Source organism: Salmo salar, chromosome 13 (assembly GCF_965601325.2).
Source record: "Salmo salar chromosome 13, fSalSal1, whole genome shotgun sequence".
Taxonomy (NCBI): Eukaryota; Metazoa; Chordata; class Actinopteri; order Salmoniformes; family Salmonidae; genus Salmo; species Salmo salar.
In genome coordinates, this window is record NC_138303.1 from 74,162,166 (window position 1) to 74,181,524 (window position 19,359).

Here is a 19,359-nt window from a genome sequence, read left to right on the forward strand (position 1 = left end):
GTGTGTGTTTGGGTGTGCTCAGTCCTAAAATATATTTACAGTACAGTATATTTGTGTACAGAAGTGTTTATATAAATGTAAACGTAAAAGTTTATGTAAATGTGTATTAAGTCCAGCAGAGTGGTCACTGCAAACACGCATCTTTGTTTTCACAGCGTTCATTGGACATCAGTCACCTCTACACTGTTAGAGAAAAATGTGCTATCTAGAGCCTAAAAGGGTTATTTGGCTGTCCCTATAGGAGAACCCTTTGAAGAACCCTTTTTGGTTCCAGGTAGAACCCTTTCCACAGAGGGTTCTACATGGAGCCCAAAAGGGTTTCACTTGGAACCAAAAAGGGTTCTCCTATAGGGACAGCTGAACAACCCTTTTGGAACCCTAAGAGTGTATACAGTATGTGCCGCTGTACAGACAGTGTGTATGTGTACTTAGGGTACTGTATATCCAGGTGAATGACTAAGGAGGGGAGGGATCCGGGGTAGTGGAGCCGACATCCTTGAGCGGTTAAAGGATCCTCCGTCTCCAGAACTGCTCTGAAAGGCTGGGATGAAAAAGCGAGAGAGAGAAAAGCCAGGGATTAACCAAAGGAGCTTCCCTGTGGCTAGCTGTCCTTCTTTCCCAGGAACACTGTAATATGATTACTCTGTTGTTTGCCATCGGTCCAGTGGTTAAGCACTATGGAGAAGAGGGCTTGACTACCTCCACTGGGGAAGTTTTGGAATTCTGCTCCACTGGGAACAGCTGGGTTCTTACACTGGGTGAGCGAGAGGGTGGGGGGGCAGAGAGACACACACACACACACATACACCTACTGCTTTCACAGCACCGAGGAATGCACAGTACTCCACGACCAACCACTCATTGACTAATGGGCATTCTTAGTTTGGCCCTGGCCCCTTTCTCTTGGTCTGCCCAGCTGAAAGAGTGGATGCACTCCTAGAGAATGGAGCTATGCAAGACATCCCACAGAAAAGCTTTATCTCAAGTGGTCCAAGGAAAAAGACCACATGGATGGACCCTCCAGGCCTCCATAGTTCTAACTTTCCACATGGATATCGCTCAGGGACACTTGAGGCTGAGGTGGTGAAATGGATTTCTGACCTTTGATTGTCCTCCAGGTTTTTCATCATCGTTGGAAATACAAGTAGATTCCATATTGATTTGTAAATAAAGACTTTGTCAGTTAAAAGTAGATGTCAACGCGATGTCTTAGATGTGACTCTGTGCATGTGTGTGTGTGTGTGTGTGTGTGTGTGTGTGTGTGTGTGTGTGTGTGTGTGTGTGTGTGTGTGTGTGTGTGTGTGTGTGTTATACACTGAGTGTACAAAACATTAGGAACACCTTATTGAGTTGCACCCCCTTTTGCGCTCAGAATAGCCTCAATTTGTCTGCGCATGGATTCTACAAGGTGTTGAAAGCGTTCCACAGGGTGGTGGACCATTCTTGATACACACGGGAAACTGTTGAGCGTGAAAAACCCAGCAGCTTTGCGGTTCTTGACACACTCAAACCGATGCGCCTGGTACCTACTACCATACCCAATTCAAAGGCACTTAAATCTTTTGTCTTGTCAATTCACCCTCTGAATGGCACACATACACAATCCATGCCTCAATTGTCTCAAGGCTTAAAAATCATTCTTTAACATGTCTCCTCCCCTTCATCTACACTGATTGAAGTGGATTTAACAAGTGACATCAATAAGGGATCATAGCTTTCACCTGGTCAGTCTATGTCATGGAAAGAGCATGTGCTCCTAATGTTTTGTACAGTCAGTGTATGTACAAGATAAACACGACTATGTCTTGGATTTATTTCTGTGTGCGTTTGACAGTAGCTGTCACACAATGCTATATTGACACGTCACATAATTTACAAACACAAGCTGCAGCATATTTAACTTGCCTTCTATTGGGTCCCTATTGTTTGTGTGGGGCGGGGACACACACGTGAAATACATTTTATAAAATGTTCGCTGAAAGAGAACTCCAGGGAGCCGCCTTTTAATGGGCTTGGTATTCATTGGGCCCTTGACCAAGCAAGGGACCCAGGGCTCCTTCTGTGAAAGGCAGCCCAACTCCTGAAAGGACCTCAAAACCTCATTAGCCAACAGAGGAGCATCTCTGAGATACGAGATAGGTTGGTGGACCATGTGGAAAGGTATAGGAGAGGTAAAGGGGAGAGAGAGAGTGACCGAGAGAGAGAGACAAAGACAGAGAAAGAGCGAGAGCGAGAGAGACAGAGAGAGAGAAAGAGCTCATCTAGGACAAGACGCAACAGGCATGTACTGTTAATGTGTCTCTATGACTACCTGTCAGAAATAACTGGCCTCACATGACAATGGATATTTTTTGTGTATATCATAGAAAGAGTTCTGCCTTATGAAATTAAATTGTTAGATAATTACGAGATAATTACCTAATGATTACTATTTGGTGTCTTTGTAAATCAGTGAATAAAGCACAATTACAATTCCATTAGGATTGTAAATAAAGTGCCACCTAGTCTCCATTTCTAAATGCATGTTCTTTTTCACAAGCAGTTCTGAGGATTTTTTCGCTTTTGTGTCCATTTAACATTGAGCCCCATTACCCATTACTGTGATGCAGTCAGATTAGATGTGTATTTATTTAGTTGGAATATTAATGTCTGGTCTCTTCTTGATTATCATCCATGCAACAAATGCAACAAGTGGCTAATTTTCAGGCTTATCGTAGATCATAACAACTACTAATTGACTCTCTCTCTCTCTCTCTGGGCATAATTCTAGTGTGGCGCTCTCACTAAAACAGTAATTAGTTTATTCGAACACTAGCGGGCACTTACAAGGCCCATGCCACCACTGAAACACAATAACTACTATAGGAAACTATATGTCCATTTACTGTCATATTTGGTTGAAAAAAGTTCAACTGGAGTTATAGATCTGTAGTTATAATGCAAAGTTTCAAGAGAAATGCATTGTCCTTACAGTTTTTGAGTTAGTTCAACCAGGTCATCACAATCAATTTAAATGACAAAAAAATGTAAATGTCATACGTATGAGAATGATCTGGAACACATACACAAGAACAGCTTAGAGTTGGGAAGGCATGGGTCCTTTCAAATGATGTGCATTGAATCAGGGTGCTATGGTGCTGACTAATTAGTCACATGGTTAATCAGTGTCCCTGGTTGAACTTCCGTAAACTCCCCATTTATTGGATAGGCCACATTCCTAACCATCGCCTTGGTGAGGCGCTCCCATTGGACCCGTTGTCTTTGTAGTACCAGAGTACAGTCAAACCTAAAGATCTCAGTGCCTCAGTCTGTGAGAGCCAGTGGGAGAAGAATTTATCTTTTTTGAACGCAGATTGAGTTATATCCCCTCAGAGCGCATTTATTGTTCCCTGATTGGCTTAGTCCAACCAGCCAAAGAGCTCAGCTAACACCAGTGAAGTGTTTAAATGGGTTTAAAAATGTTAATTATTAATGAAGCAATTTTCTGGGTTTGGCGTGGGTTTGGTGTGGGTTTGGTGCTCTCCAGTCCCTCTGTCTGCCTACCACCTGTCAAAGACAAAGGAAATCACTTCCTGTGGTTAATTAGTGTGGGGAATTCAATAAGAAAGGCATATTTGAGAAACGTTATTGAAACTACGGCGCTGTACAATCTTGACAACAGTGTGGGGTCAGTTGAGTCTCCTCCTCTCCCTCCCTCACATGGATGGAGGATTGATGGTGAGACCATGGAGACCCATTACATTATCCATTTAATTAGGTGGGGGAGACCGCTTAATGCAGAGAAGTTTGGTCAGAGAAGTGCATTGATAACATAAACTATACTGAGACAGGTATGGATTTACTGTACCCGAGAAGACGACAGTGTGAGTGTATTAGAGAACGTTATCTCTGTCCTTTTTTGTCGTTTATGATCTTTTCATTATTAGCTTTCCTCTTTTCTAATCTCTTCTTGGGAGCCAGTGTTCAAAGCAGTAGTGAGTCATCATGTAGAGAAATACCATGCTCTGGGTGGAATGCTGAAAACACCCAACTTGGTATGTCGCAGTCAGGAAGACAAACTGATCTACTGTTCTAACCCCTAACTGGACAATCATGTAGCCATGCACAAACAGGCATGAACACAGACACACATACTCTCTCTCACCGCAACAAAGTGTCTTGAACTGAACTAGCCTTTCATTGGCATCTGCCTACATGTCTATGTGGACTGAGCATCTGTCTAACTACATCCAGGGTTTAACTTTCATAATACCACTATGAGTAATATAGTCAATAAATGCTCTAATCTCTTTCCAAACCCACTTATATTACAAACTGTCAGCCCGTGGTCTTTTTCAGCCTTTATTTGTCTTTTTTTAAGCCAATGCTGATTGGTTCTTTCCCCACGCCTCGGCCCAGACGTTTGCACATCCAGACAATGTTATCCAGACATATGATAACGGAAGTGTGTTCACTACAAGCCTGCAGCACTTCATTAATTACTTATTAACCCATTTCTGTTTCCACAAAATATGACATGCAAATTGTGACAGTTTATCTAATGGTCAGAGTGAGATTTGGGCGATCTAGCTGAGGACAATAGGCTTTTATAGTTTCCCTGTTGAGAACGTTGTCAAAACGCACTGATCATGTTTCAGCAACATTATAGTTCTTAAGAACACTTCCTCAACTTAGGTCATTATACTTGTCACCCGAAACTGACCAAGCAGCCTTGTTGGTACAAATGCCATTCTTCTGGTCTGACAAGACGGACAGTATTGATTAGGGATCATCTTAACTGAGGCACTTTGTCTACTGACCAGCCAGGTGAAGGCTGAAGCCTTAGAATGGATGAGTAAATATGCACTTGGTAAACAAAACACCTAGATCACCCATTAACCTAACCTAAAGGAAGAAGACCACTGTTAAAGGAAGGACAGTGAAACTGCCCTGTCGGTTAGGGGCTTGTAAGTAAGCATTTCACTGTTGTATTCGGCGCATGTGACTAATGCGATTTGATTTGATTTGATTTGAATGGCCTACAAGGATTTCTGCAACCAACTCAATAAACAAATATCAGTTTTGAGTGTTGGTTTTTTTGTTCGATTTTTCTTTGTTTTTGGATTATGGTGCAATCTGGGGTGGCAGGTAGCCTAGTGGTTAGAGCGTTGGGCCGGAAACCGAAAGGCTGCTAGATCAAATCCCTGAGCTGACAAAGTCAAAACCTGTTGTTCTGAGCAAGGCAGTTAACACACTGTTCCTAGGCTGTCATTGTGAATAAGAATTTGTTCTTAACTGACTTGCCTAGTAAAATAAAAAGTATAGGACAACATCAAGCGGTTCATGTAAATGCAAAAACAATGTTATGTTATAGTCTTGTGGCTATCCCTGTACATAAACCCGAGAAAAGCTTGTTTTAAAAGTAAGTTCCACATGAAAGTATGGTGTAGCATGATAGAGCTTGGTAAATAGAGAACACATTTATTTTTGTTTTACGAAAATCTTTGTTGATTTGAAATTAAATGAATGCATGTAAGATATGTTGCTCATTACTATTTTTGATTTCATACTGTTGTTGGTTTTAGAGAAGAGTCACTGAGAAAGAGTAGTTGCTTTCAGCACATGTGGACGGCAATGTGTTTAGGACTAAATCCACTGGGGGTCAGAGGTTGGGGTCAGGGGTCAGAGAGGCAGGCTCCAGTCCCGGAGAAGCACCCAGATTTACACAAGTGTAAAAAAAGGCCATTCAGTCTCAGTGTAAGGACAGTCTCACAAAGAAATGTGAGTGTGTGTGTGTGTGTGTGTGTGTGTGTGTGTGTGTGTGTGTGTGTGTGTGTGTGTGTGTGTGTGTGTGTGTGTGTGTGTGTGTGTGTGTGTGTGTGTGTGTGTCCACCTGAAACCCCTTCTGAGGTGGAAACATTGACACTCGTCAGCCATATTGATACTGACTAGACAAACAAATGCAAGAGAGAAATGGCTGCGAGGAAATGAATGATTTCAGACACTCGTGATTAGTTTGACAGCCAATCCCTCTCGTGCTCTCTTCAGGACAAATCTGGTATTTATTCTGTGTTCAATAATTCTGATGGCTCTGATTATCTCTGTTTATCAACCGGGATTTGTGCTTATCACTGTAATTAACCCGATACTTTGAATGAGAAAACTTGCAATTACTGTGAAAAGTCACGATCACTCCCCAATATCGCACAGATAAGCCCCAACCACGGTTTGCTAGTGAAATGAAAATGAATTAATTTATCAACACAAACTAGGGTTGAAGGGTATGTCTCAAGATTTTTTTTTTTTTTTTCTTTCAGGTTTTGTCCCCCAGACTATCTGAAGAAGATATATATTTCCACACTATTCACACTCTGTCCCATGTTCATAAAAGCCAAGTGTAATCAAAAATTTGATTTTCCTGTGTTTTATATATATTTCCACACTATGAGGTTGGAATAATTTTGTAAAATTGTGAAAATTATGATAATGCCCTTTTAGTATAGGAGCTGTTTGAAAAGACCACCTGAAATGTCTGCCTGTTTTGGTCGGATGGTGTTGTGCCTGCCTGGTGACATTACAAGGCAGGTACATTTTTTTAATGTTTTTTATTTAACCTTTAATTAACTAGGCAACTCAGTTAAGAACAAATTCTTATTTACAATGATGGCCTACCCCGGCCAAACCCTAACAATGCTGGGCCAATTGTGCAGACACCCTATTGGACTCCCAATCATGGCCAGTTGTGATACAGCCTGGAATCGAACCAGGGTCTATAGTGACACCACTAGGTACTGAGATGCAGTGCCTTAGAGCGCTGCGCCACTCAGGAGCCCAAATTAGCTAATATACCAATAAGAAAGAACGTTCCAAAGCTCTCTGCAAATAACAACTAGTTTTCAGTTTTCCCCTCCCCACTCAGACTACTCCCAGACAGTCCAAGCTAAATTCTTGCTTGAGAAATAGCTCTTTGCTAACAGTGATTATTAAAAATAATCACTGTAAGGTACTTGTTACCCAGAAATGATTTGATATTGAGATAAAAACAGCTGCATTGGACTTTTAAAGATGGACAGTTAGCCGTGAAGTGTGAAAACACAAATATACAGTGCATTCGGAAAGTATTGAGACCCCTTCCCTTTTCCACCTTTTGTTAAGTTACAGCCTTATTCTAATAGTGATTAAATAAATGTTTGTCCTCGTCAATCTACACACAATATCCCATAATGACAAAGCGAAAACAGGTTTTTAGAAATGTTTGCAAATGTTTTAAAAATAACAAACAGAAATACCTTATTTACGTAAGTATTCAGACCCTTTGCTATGAGACTCGAATTTAACTCAGGTGCATCCTGTTTCCGTTGATCAACCTTGAGATGTTTCTACAATTTGATTGGAGTCCACCTGTGGTAAATTCAATTGATGGGACATGATTTGGAAAGGCACACACCTATCTATGTAAGGTCCCACAGTTGACAGTGCATGTCAGAGCAAAAACCCAGCCATGATGTCGAAGGAATTGTCAGTAGAGCTCCGAGACAGGATTGTGTAGAGGCACAGATCTGGGGAAGGGCAACAAAACATTTCTGCAGCATTGAAGGTCCCCAAGAACACAGTGGCCTCCATCATTCTTAAATGGAAGACGTTTGGAACCACCAAGACTCTTCCTAGAGCTGGCCCCCCGGGCAAAACTGAGCAATTGGGGGAGAAGGGCCTTGGTCAGGGAGGTCACCAAGAACCCGATGGTACCTCTGACAAAGCTCCAGAGTTCCTATGTGGAGATGGGAGAACCTTCCAGAAGGACAACCATCTCTGCAGCCCTCCACCAATCAGGCCTTTATGATAGTTGCCAGATGGAAGCCACTCCTCAGTAAAAGGCACATGACAGCCCGCTTGGAGTTGGAAAAAAGGCACCTAAAGGTGTGAGTAAAGAGTCTGAATAATTTTGTAAAGGTGATATTCTACACACATTACCCCATAATGACAAAGCAAAAACAAGTTTTAAGAAATGTTTGCTTAAAACTTGTTTTCTTCTCTGCAGATCTTCTCAAGCTCTGTCAGGTTGGATGGGGAGCATCGCTGCACAGCTATTTTCAGGTCTCTCCAGAGATGTACGATCAGGTTCAAGTCTGGGCTCTGGCTGGGCCACTCAAGGACATTCAGAGATTTGTCCCGAAGCTACTCCTGTGTTGTCTTGTCTGTGTGCTTAGGGTCGTTGTCCTGTTGGAAGGTGAACCTTTACCCCAGTCTGAGGTTCTGAGTGCTCTGGAGCATTTTTTCACCTCTATGTACTTTGCTCCATGGCATTTCTCTCTTGCATTTGTTTGTCTATAAGCAAACATTATATATATATATATATATATATATATATATATATATATATATATATATATATATATATATATATATATATATATATATATATATGCAAACTCTTAAAACTTGTTTTTGCTTTGTCATTATGGGGTAATGTGTGTAGAATGATGAGGGAAAAAAATATTTCATACATTTTAGAATAAGGCTGTAACGTAGCAAAATGTGAATACTTTCCGAATGCACTGTAAAAACCATTGACTTGTATTGGATTTGTGCCACAAATGCTAAAATGTAGCATTTGAAACAGTGGCTAGGTAAACAAAACTCAAGCATGGATTGCTGTCATACCTTTTCCATAGACCCCTTACAGGTTAAGGAAACCAATATATCATTTTGTAATTTGGGTGAACTATCCCTTTAAATTACCACTAGACCATTTGCTTGGACAGTTACACAGTCACACCATGTGCTGGCAAGTCCATATCACATTAGAGTTACACAAACAACATTTAACAGCAACCTCTGTATTGTTTTAGTGGAGTGATAATAATATAGTGTTATAATTTACCACTTTATTTCCTTTCCCCCAGTAAAATGGGGATTAAATGGAGATTAAGGCAGTGCCTTTTTTCTTTATCCATGGGTAAGCCAGCACAGCATGCAGCTCGAAGGTGATGAAGCACTCTGTGATCCTCACACAGATGGAGCTAAAAACTTGCCATGCACCGCTGCACATTAAAATACTCTACTTACGATCCACATCTATCTCATGTTTTCCATCTTAATATATTTTTGCAATGTAACCATTGGTCAGTATGAAATGACAGACCTGTTGCTTGTGGCTTGATTTGTGTGAGGAGGATTCAACGTGTTAGCAAGATGTTAAATGTAACTAATGAGAAACTATTTTCTGCACACAATTTTGGGGACGTTTTGGCTACTTGGTAAATAATAGAATATGTTATTATTTTGGTTTAGTGAATGACAACCACATTCTTCCCATAAGGGTTGGGCAGCATCTTGCAGTAGTCAATTCATATAAACAAAATATTTGAAAACGTTTGAAAATAACAAAAATATTGCTACCACAATTAGCTAAATACTGTGTCTTTCCGAAAAAATGATTGGCCCACCTTCTCTATTGTGTGCCTGGCTATGCATGTTAGAATGCAAATGCTATGTAACACACATACAGACTGGTATTTCTTGGTCCAGCACAACTAGTTATAGCCTAAGGGCTATTACAGTATAAAACACATTTTCCCATCGCAGTTTAGAACACAATCGGTCAGCCGTTATTATTGTACTGATACAGTAGCAGTGAGTGTGTTTTAGGGCATACAGCAGCCTATACCTTGTAACTCCCAATAGGCCTACTGTAGACAGCTCAACGCCTGTTGGCTACAAGCCAACAAGTTGTAAAAACACAAGCTGTAGTCAAGTGGCACTGGTGGGGGCAAAATGAAAGGAATATAAATGTTATATTTTGATAATTGATAAAGTAGATATCTATTTTTTTCATCAGTAAATATTTGTATTCATTATTCATACACTTTCTTGGACAATTATCCTCAATATTCTGCATGTACTTGTTAATTTTCTCTTACTATATGGGTTACCTAATTACATAATGATTTCGACTTTTAAAATGTTCCGATTGTGACAATTACTCTAGGCAGGTAGCCTAGTGGTTAGCGCGTTGGGCCAGTAACCGACGGTTGCTAGATCGAATCCCCGAGCTGACCGGGTAAAAATATGTCGTTCTGCCCCTGAACAAGGCATTTATCCTAGGCCGTCATTGAAAATAAGAATTTGTTCTTAACTGACTTGCCTTGTTAAACAAATACAATAAACTGTTATTATTATTATCATCGTCACTGATAATTGTATCAGTTCCTATAATTCCCCTGCTGCCTACACGTTAAAGATTCGGCAGCCCCCTAGGTGTCTCACTTTCGCAGTGTTTGCATGGATTCAAGAGAGGGAACAGTGACTCGCTTCGTTGACGTCACCATTGTGTTGATTTGCTAACCCGAAAGAACAGAGGAGTTAGTGCGTGTGAGAGCGGGTACTGTGAACTGCGTTACTATGCTGTAGCCCAATAACCACACATTCGGAATCAAAACGTGCAATTTAGGTGAGTACTGATATGGGCGCGCAGCTTTCATGTTACAGTGACAGACCCGCTTCTCTGCATGCTTACAGTTGTTTTTCCTGTGTACTCACATTGTGAATGCTTTAATAGTATGTTTGCTATCCTCACTTCAACCCTCATCAAGTTACAGTTCCTATAGCGCTACAATGTGGCAAGGAAAGTTGATCTATCAATTCCTGTTTGCGCTGAAGTGTTTTACATTACATGTGTTTAGCTGTCAAATAAAGCCAAAAGTCTGAGCGGACGAAAGGTGTTTAAGTTTCCATGAACACTTGGGCTTCATTGGCCGTGTAAAGATGTTAGGTTGACGTAATTGTCTGTTTTAGTATTCGGGAGATCGCAACAGGAGAACGTGAGGTCTGAGGCTTACATTGCGAACCAGACATTGTGACGTTCGTCCATGTGGTTTATTCTGAAAATAGTATTTCTGTTGAAATGAGAATACAGTACGCTGATACCTTATGCCGCTCTTTATGTTCCTGGAAGTTTTAAAAAGCGAACAAATGACGCACTTGAGGAGCTCGTGCAGCGGTGATGACAAATCATCTTGAACACAAGGGCAATAATCTGAACTGTGTCCATCTATTTATTCACTGACTGATGTACATTGTAGGCCTACACCAGAGACACATATAGATAACTGGTCGACTGCTGCTTATTCCTTGATTCTTAATGAAATATTGCCTCCTCTTGACGCAAATAAATAGAACATTGTTTATAGATGGAATGGCAAATTGAATTGCCATCGATATGGGTTATCTCTTCCAAGCACAATCATAATGACATGTCCAAATAAAATGCTCTCAAGCTGTAATGATTTCACATCAAACGATTCCACCTGTGTGCTAATCAGAATAGCAGGCTAGTGAATTGAATCATTGTTGCAACCAGTCCCGGTTGAGATCATGCATTTGGGTCATATTCGACCTTATGTACTTTAGTAGACTGTTGAGAGAAGTGTGAGTATACTGTTTGTTCTTGAGCGAAATGTGTTTGGAAACAATTTCCACGAGCATAGGTTTTTATTGTCTCAGATTTATAAACACCAGGACGCATTGAACATAATGCTAAAGAGATGCGCGCTTCGGACAGACAACTGTCTTCGTGGATACAGTTGGTCCTTAGAGGGTTCTCTTATGATTGCGTTATGTTGGCGTTGATATGCTGTCAATACAGCATAGCCTATTGATTGGAAATAATAATTAACCCTTCAATGGTGTCTATTCACACAAATGCGTGAAATGATTTGGTGACATTAACGCGCCGTCTTGACGCACTGTCTTAATCCAGTTCCTCATACAATTTGTGGGCTTTACGTTACCTATCCTTATTAGGCAACTTTCGATTGTTTCCTATGGTAAACCTGGGGTACTAAGCTAATTACGCAGCGCTATAGACATGGACCTATTTACTGGGTCATAAATTAGCGATAAATTGTTATTCGTGTCATAAAGTAACATTTGTTGTCATTTGTTCGATGTCCACCAGTCACATCAATACCAAATGTATACAGTCTTGAACTGCTCTGTAATATAGGCTATCTGAAATTGAATATAATTTTCATTGAGTATTTCCAACGATTGCCAACTGTTGACTTCATTTTTATGAGAGCCACTGAGTATATTGTTAGCCTTGTCTAACTGTTTTGGAACTGTGGATGCATAATGTTAGCATAAATTAATAGATTTTAATCTGCGTTCTTATCAATATCCTTTCGGAAAAATTAAAAAAGTCTGTAGCCTACCGTTTCTGATTCTTGATTAACTCTAATGGAATATTTGAAAATGTAAATGATAAAATGACTTGCCTAAAATGAGTATAAGCTACGTAATCATGTTAATTGTAATAGGCTACTGAAATAACATTTTATATTTATAATAATAACGGTGATGATTATATCATAATTTAATATTATTAAATTACAGGTTATTCCTCATGTGGTCTAATCTTTTGTGAGAGCGGGCGATGACATGCCAACATGCATTCAAATCATTGATCGCCTAGACTACTGTACATTCCATAGACATTAAAACCAGGTACATTCCAAGTAAAAGCAGTAATGGAAACTATTCTGTCCTAGTATAAACCTGCGCTTCTTTTTATGAATTGTGTTTTCAGATCAGATTACAATAGAATTGTAGTCGTGTAGAGCAATTTATATTACGTAACCAAGTTAAAGAGGTGTCCAAAGCAATGACTCGTGCGTTTCTTTGGCGTATGTAATATAATCTTGTTGGTCTACATGGCGTTTTTTTGTTGTTGCGACATCCTCTGTTCCAACTATTCCTGGCACGCTGCTCGCTCCCTTCTGTGCTCACTGCTCTTCTCTGTGATAAGAATACTGAATAAGATACCATTTCATTTCAGAATGGGTGTTGATGGTCTTTGTGAACCAAGCATCAACGCATTCTAACAAAGACTAGGGTGTTGCAAGGCTCTCAGTGTTCCATATTTTTTGCTGTTCATGTTTCACATAACTATACATTGAATGGGAAAAGATGGGGTATTTTGTAAAGATGTTATTTTAGTTTAATAAGGAGTGGGTGATTTGGTCTGCTTGGCGTTTGACTTGTGTTAGTTACCTATTGATCCTTTGCTCTTACTGCCACTCATTTCAACTATGATGCCATTGCATACACTTCTTACCATCCCAGTAGGGTTGTATGTCCATAGTTGTATTTATTATGTACAGAACAGCTCAGTGTCATGTGCATAGACCTGTTTTCATTTTATGAAGTGTGCAATGTTAATGGATGAGAGGTGAGAACAATTTGAATTCAAAATCCCCAGAAAATAAGGATAAATTGCTGATCTTTATCTAATTGAAATCAATTCTTATTAAAAAGACAAATAACATTTATGGTTTGCAATGGCTTTTCAAATAATCTGCAGTAATTCATACAACCACAATTGATTGTTTTAACTTAACACTGCAGAACTGTTTGGATTTTTTATATTAAAGTGTAGGTTTAAATATTGATCTGTGATCTTATCTACCACAGTTATTTGAAGTTTATTGGGCTAGGACCAAATATGATATATAGTTGAGAAGCCAACAGTTGTTTTCATATGTTATAAAGTATTTTCCTAAAATATTCTGATATGCCTGATCTTGTTCTCTCTCCAGATTGACTTTATCTTGTTTACGAAGATAAGTGAAGAAACTGCTGAGGAGGGAAAGCGAGCCTAATGAGTTGGCCTGGCGGATCTCAGCGACGTTATGGATTTGACTAAAATGGGTATGATCCAGCTCCAGAACCCCAACCACCCCACGGTCCTGCTGCAGAAGGCCAACCAGATGCGTCTGGCAGGAACCCTCTGCGACGTGGTCATCATGGTGGACAGCCAGGAGTTCCATGCTCACAGAACCGTGTTGGCCTGCACCAGCAAGATGTTTGAGATTCTGTTTCACCGCAACAGCCAGCATTACACCCTGGACTTCCTTTCACCAAAGACCTTCCAGCAGATCCTGGAGTACGCCTACACTGCCACACTCCAGGCCAAAGTGGAAGACCTGGACGACCTGCTGTACGCAGCAGAGATCCTAGAAATCGAGTACCTAGAGGAGCAATGTCTCAAGATCCTGGAGACCATCCAGTCCTCGGATGATAATGACACGGAGGCCAATATGAATGATGGCGGCACGGAGGAAGAAGACGAGCGCAAGGGCCGGCAAGGAGGGAAGAACGCTAAGAAGCATTCCATGGAGGGGAGCTACCTTTCAGCCACCCAGCAAGCCTCTGCCCTGGACCAGAGCCCGTCCGTCTCCACATCCTTTGGGCTCTCCACCATGAGCCCAACCAAAGCTGCCGTGGACAGCCTGATGAGCATCGGCCAGTCCCTCCTGCAGCAGGGCTTCGGGGGAGAGCACCTGACTCACGGCAACTCCCACCGCCAACTGATGACCGAGATCAAGACAGAGATGATGCAAGTGGATGAAGGCGGAGGCCACGAGAGCCCCAGAACCATGGAGTCCAGTGCCTCCAGCAATGGTGAGAGGAGCGGCGAGTTGGACAAGAACCGTGATGGCCCAGGGACCCCGACCAGGAGCAGCGTGATCACAAGTGCCCGCGAGCTGCACTACGTCCGGGAGGATGGCATGGGCGACCCCCAAGCAGATGGTGGCCAAATGGGTCTAGAAGCCATGGCGGGCATGACAGGCATGACCGAGAAACAGCTGACCTCCCTGTACTCTCTGCCTCCCAATCATAAAAACGAAGTTATGCGATCCATGCCGGCCTCCATGGCTTCTTCTCTCCACATGTCCCCTGCCCTGGCCATGTCCATGGACTTCAGTGCCTACGGGGGACTTCTGCCCCAGAGCTTCATCCAGAGGGAGTTCTTCAACAAGCTGGGGGAGCTGGCCGCTGGCATGAAGCCAGACGGCAGAAACCAGCACGAACTCTGCAACGTGTGTGGTGCAGAGCTACCAGACAACGAAGCTGTAGAGCAACACCGGTAAGGTCAACTTTGTGACATTTTTTTCTCACTGGTTTGGTTCTATTAACATTTGTAAACTTGTTGATCTTTGCCCAAAAGTTTTTCTTCAAATCAATGATAAAGTAGAATTAAATTCTGCCTACAGTTACTTCATTTAAGTTTACTGATATACGTACATAAAATATAGGTCTACATTTTTCTACCTTTCATAATTCAGGAATCTACTTAACAAAAGTTTTTGAGTCCTTTTTTTTCAGTTGAAAATGTTTTTTTTTTTTTTGCATGTACTAGCTAGCAGCTTAGTAAACTCAACTGCGTGTCGGCGGAATGTACCACAGACTACATCGAGACGCTATCAGTTGATACCTGTAAAAATTTTCATTCTTTAAGGCTTTCCTTGTACCAATGTTTGTCCTGTGTAACTGCAAGCTTTTTCTTTGGGTGCTGAAATCTTTTTTTTTTTTTGTAAATCATTACATGGCAGAGTTTTTAGTTTTCGCAAGGGATGCATAGAAGGCAAATTATCAAAAACGTTGGATTCCAAATCCAACTGACAACTCTATAATAATCAGGACAAGCACAGGTACACAGTAAGAATTAAATAATGGATATTTTTTAAGTATCAAGTGGTAGTGCACGCTTAACTTCCGACTCTGTTGGAAACAGTGAATTAAAGGGTGCAGTTTTTTATAAAAACTATGGATTTCAGCATCCAAAGAAAAGCATGCAGTTAAACAGGACAGACATTGGTTCAAGGAAAGCATTACAGAATTTACAAGTATCGACCTTTAGTGGCGGTACACCCTAATGGGCGCATCGTGTATGGAAGATATCCATATTACAGGGATTTAAACTAGTGCTAACAAGCTAGATGACTATTAAGCTAATATCCATGAATTACAGTGCCTTCAGAAAGTATTCACACCCGTCAACATTTTACACATTCTGTTGTAAAAATCCTGAATTTAAAGTGGAATTATGTTTTGTGAAAGTTTTACAAATTAATTTAAAGTAAAAAGCTGAAATGTCTTGAGTCAATAAGTGTTCAACCTCTTTTGTTATGGAAAGCCTAAAAATGTGCTTAACTAGTCATGTAATAATTTGCATGGACTCACTCTGTATGCAAAATTATTGCTTAACATGATTTTTGAATGACTACCTCATCTCTGTATCCCACACATACAATTATCTGTAAGGTCCCTCAGTCGAGCAGTGAATTTCAAACACAGATTCAACCACAAAAACCAGGGAGGTTTTCCAAGAAGGGCACCTATTGGTAGATGAGTAAAAATAATGTGTATCAATACACCCAGTCACTACAAAGATACAGATGTCCCTCCTAACTCAGTTGCTGGAGTGGAAGGAAACCGCTTAGGGATTTCACAATGAAGCCAATGGTGACTTTAAAACAGTTGCAGTGTTTAATGGCTGTAATAGGAGAAATCTGAGGATGGATCAACTTTGTAGTTACTCCACAATACTAACCTAATTGACAGAGTGAAAAGAAGGAAGGCTGTAGAGAATACAAATATTCCAAAACATGCATCCTGTTTGCAACAAGGCACTAAAGTAATACTACAAACAATATGGCAAAGTAATAGATTTTTGTTCTGAATACAAACTGTTATGTTTGGGCCAAATCCAATACAACACCTTACTGAGTACCACTCCATATATTCAAGCATAGTGGTGGCAAGCATCATGTTATGGGTGTGCTTTTAAGTGTTAAGAACTGGGGAGTTTTTGAGGATAAAAAAGAAACGGAATGGAGTTAAGCACTGGCGAAATCCTAGAGGAAAACCTGGTTCCGTCTGCTTTCCATCAGACACTGGGAGAATAATTTCTCTTTCAGCAGGACAATGACCTGAAACACAAGGCCAAATCTACTCTGGAGTTGTTACCAAGAAGACAGCGACTGTCCCAGAGAGACTTATTACTTAAATCTACTTGAAAATATATGTCAAGACCGGAAAATGGTTGTCTAGCAACGATCAACAACCGATTTGACAGAACAAATGTTGCACAATCTAGGTGTGGAAAGCTCTGAGACTTACCCAGAAATAGTTTCTAAAGGCACTGCAAATATAAACGTTTGAGATTTTACCCCTCATTTAGATATTTTTCTCAGCCAAGAGAAAAAGTTGAAATCTGATGCAATAAATAAATGTCAGATTAGCTTCTTGTGGTCAAGATCGCCTGCTTTGATGATACATTCCTCAGAAGAATTTAACCAATGAATATGCCTTTTCATTAGAAATTGTTAAATTCATAGTTTATTTGGTTACATTTTTGTAACCAAAGGTAGAAGAAAGTGAGAAGTTTCATGGAAATGAGTAGCATATTTTCCATTAGACTACTGGTATTTGCATTGGATTTTATGGTTGTCAATTTTCACCCAGAACTGGGTAAGAGTTACTTTTTCAAACTTGTGTACTAAAGTCAATAATGTACGTACTTTAAAGGGCAATTCCGCCACTTTTCAATCTCATTCATTATCTCCAGCACCATACCAGTGTCTACATGTCAAAACGGAGTTTCTAGCCCAGAGGCAGGGTATTTTCTTGCTCCCCACATCACCGCGAGTCTCTGTAATGCCTGACGGTCATCGTGAAAAATGTTGACTTTCTATATGTTTAATTGCGCCGTTTTCACATATGTAGATACTGGTATTGTGCTGGAGATAATGAAAATGATATTGAAAAGTGGTGTAATTGTTCTTTAGGCATTGTAACTCAATAGACGGGTTGGTTGTTTAGCAACAAAACTGACTAGTGCGTAACTATGGGGAAAGACAGACGGGGTTGGCTTAGATTGTTGATAACATGCAAACTATATTTCAACTCCAATGTTCATTGTAAACAAAGTTGCACAATGAGCACTTGTCTCTCAAATACATCGTTACAGTTGTTGGTTAGCTAGCAAATTTTTGCCATATTAGCGTAGACGTAACATCAGTCAAAACACCTCAAATCAAAACATGGTATCAAGAACAAGATCAAACAAGCTGAAACAAGCCACTTACGGTTCACCTCACGCATTTTCTTGATATTGTTGCTAGCTATCTGGCCATCCAGAACCATCACACACGTCGTTTTGACCCTTTGAATTGCACGCATCGTTTTTGTGGCGTTGTCAGCTAACCTGTCTATGCCACCAGGTTACTTGTTGTTGCTGCAACTACATGATACTTGAGTTTTTGCTTTCATATGATTTTTAAAGACATGCTCTGAAACTTTGGCAACTAAGTATTTCAACATCCTGCGCTTTGGGCTGGATGTGTCAATGTGTAGTTCATACATGCATAATCTATGAGCAGAATATCAGTCTTACCTCAATTAGCCACAAAATCCCTAGTTTGAAAGTCACTGTTTTTCTGGAAGTTGTGCTGCCCTATTTCCCAAAAATGTTCCCCCACATGGACCCAGCCCTCTAGCAATTTGAGTTCAACCAATGAGCTTCAGCCCGTCAACATATGAGTGGCAGCTATCAAGATGCAGATGATGCACACCAGGAGAGTGAGTGAGAGCAGTGGCCTGGTGCACATATGTGACACAGTACGCAATTTTCAGGGGCCACTTTTGGCTTATGAGCTCTACTTTCAGAACTACTGGCCAAAACGTATACAAAAGTACAGGTGAATCCCTTTTTAAGTTTGAAGTAGGCTATCATATCAAGTCAACATTGTTGTCGCTCTCTCTGAAACCATCAAGTCTGTGGTTGGCGACGGAGGCTGAGGTCCTCTCCCCTGATGACTTCCAGGCCTGTCCGGGTGACTAGCGAGCTGTCCTGCCGTGGCGCTCGCTGAGCCCATTAGTCGCACCTGGTGAGGGGGGCCAGCTAATGGGAAGCAGCCTCCCTCCTTCCTCACACCCATCTCAGCCCACTCCTGATCCCTGTGGTGTGGCCAGTGATTGAGAGTTTGGGGGCCCCAGCCACCGGGGGGACAAGGAGGGCCTTATTAGCTTTATAAGTGGTGCAGACTGTCCAGCCCAGGAAATGAGGGCTGTGCAAAGGACCCGAGCCCTGACCTCTGCAGCCTAACCTTTCGGCCGCTCGGCTGGCCTCTGCTTCTCGTCAGCATAGCCAGAGGGCGGTGGTGGTAGTAATAGTAGTAGTGTGGATGTAGGAGTGCAAAGGAGGGGGAGGGTTGGGGGATTTGAGAGGTATACAGCAAGTAAATCCACGCCAGGTGTGCACCGCTGTTCAAATCCCACCATGCACTCCTGTTGTAGACCGGTCAGCGTGCTGTTGTCTGCACATGAGAAATGTTGCTCAACTTCCAAAACTGTCAAGGAACTGTACTAGTGTCTCAAAATTTGGGAAATAGGCCATTGTCTGCTTTTTAAGAAACACTCGGTTTCTGCTAATCGCCTGCCACTCTCACACATAGCCCAACACCTCATGAAGCTTGTAGGATTTGGAATTGGACATTTCCATGTAAAAGGACCAATGTGAAGTTCATAGGAGCATGT

The 19,359-nt window shown here is 41.2% G+C and overlaps 1 protein-coding gene across 2 annotated transcripts in view; it reads left to right on the forward strand.

Annotated features, from left to right (window-relative positions):
• The first annotated feature begins 10,298 nt into the window (after positions 1-10,298).
• The window catches only part of LOC106567727 (zinc finger and BTB domain-containing protein 16-A), a 130,203-nt gene continuing 121,142 nt past the window's right edge, over positions 10,299-19,359 (forward strand). For both annotated transcript variants that reach the window (XM_014137360.3, XM_014137361.3), the window contains exons 1-2: positions 10,299-10,429; positions 13,575-14,905. In XM_014137360.3, the coding sequence (XP_013992835.1) occupies positions 13,668-14,905 (1,238 nt within the window). In that variant the 5' untranslated portion in view covers positions 10,299-10,429; positions 13,575-13,667. The remainder of the gene's footprint in view (positions 10,430-13,574; positions 14,906-19,359) is intronic.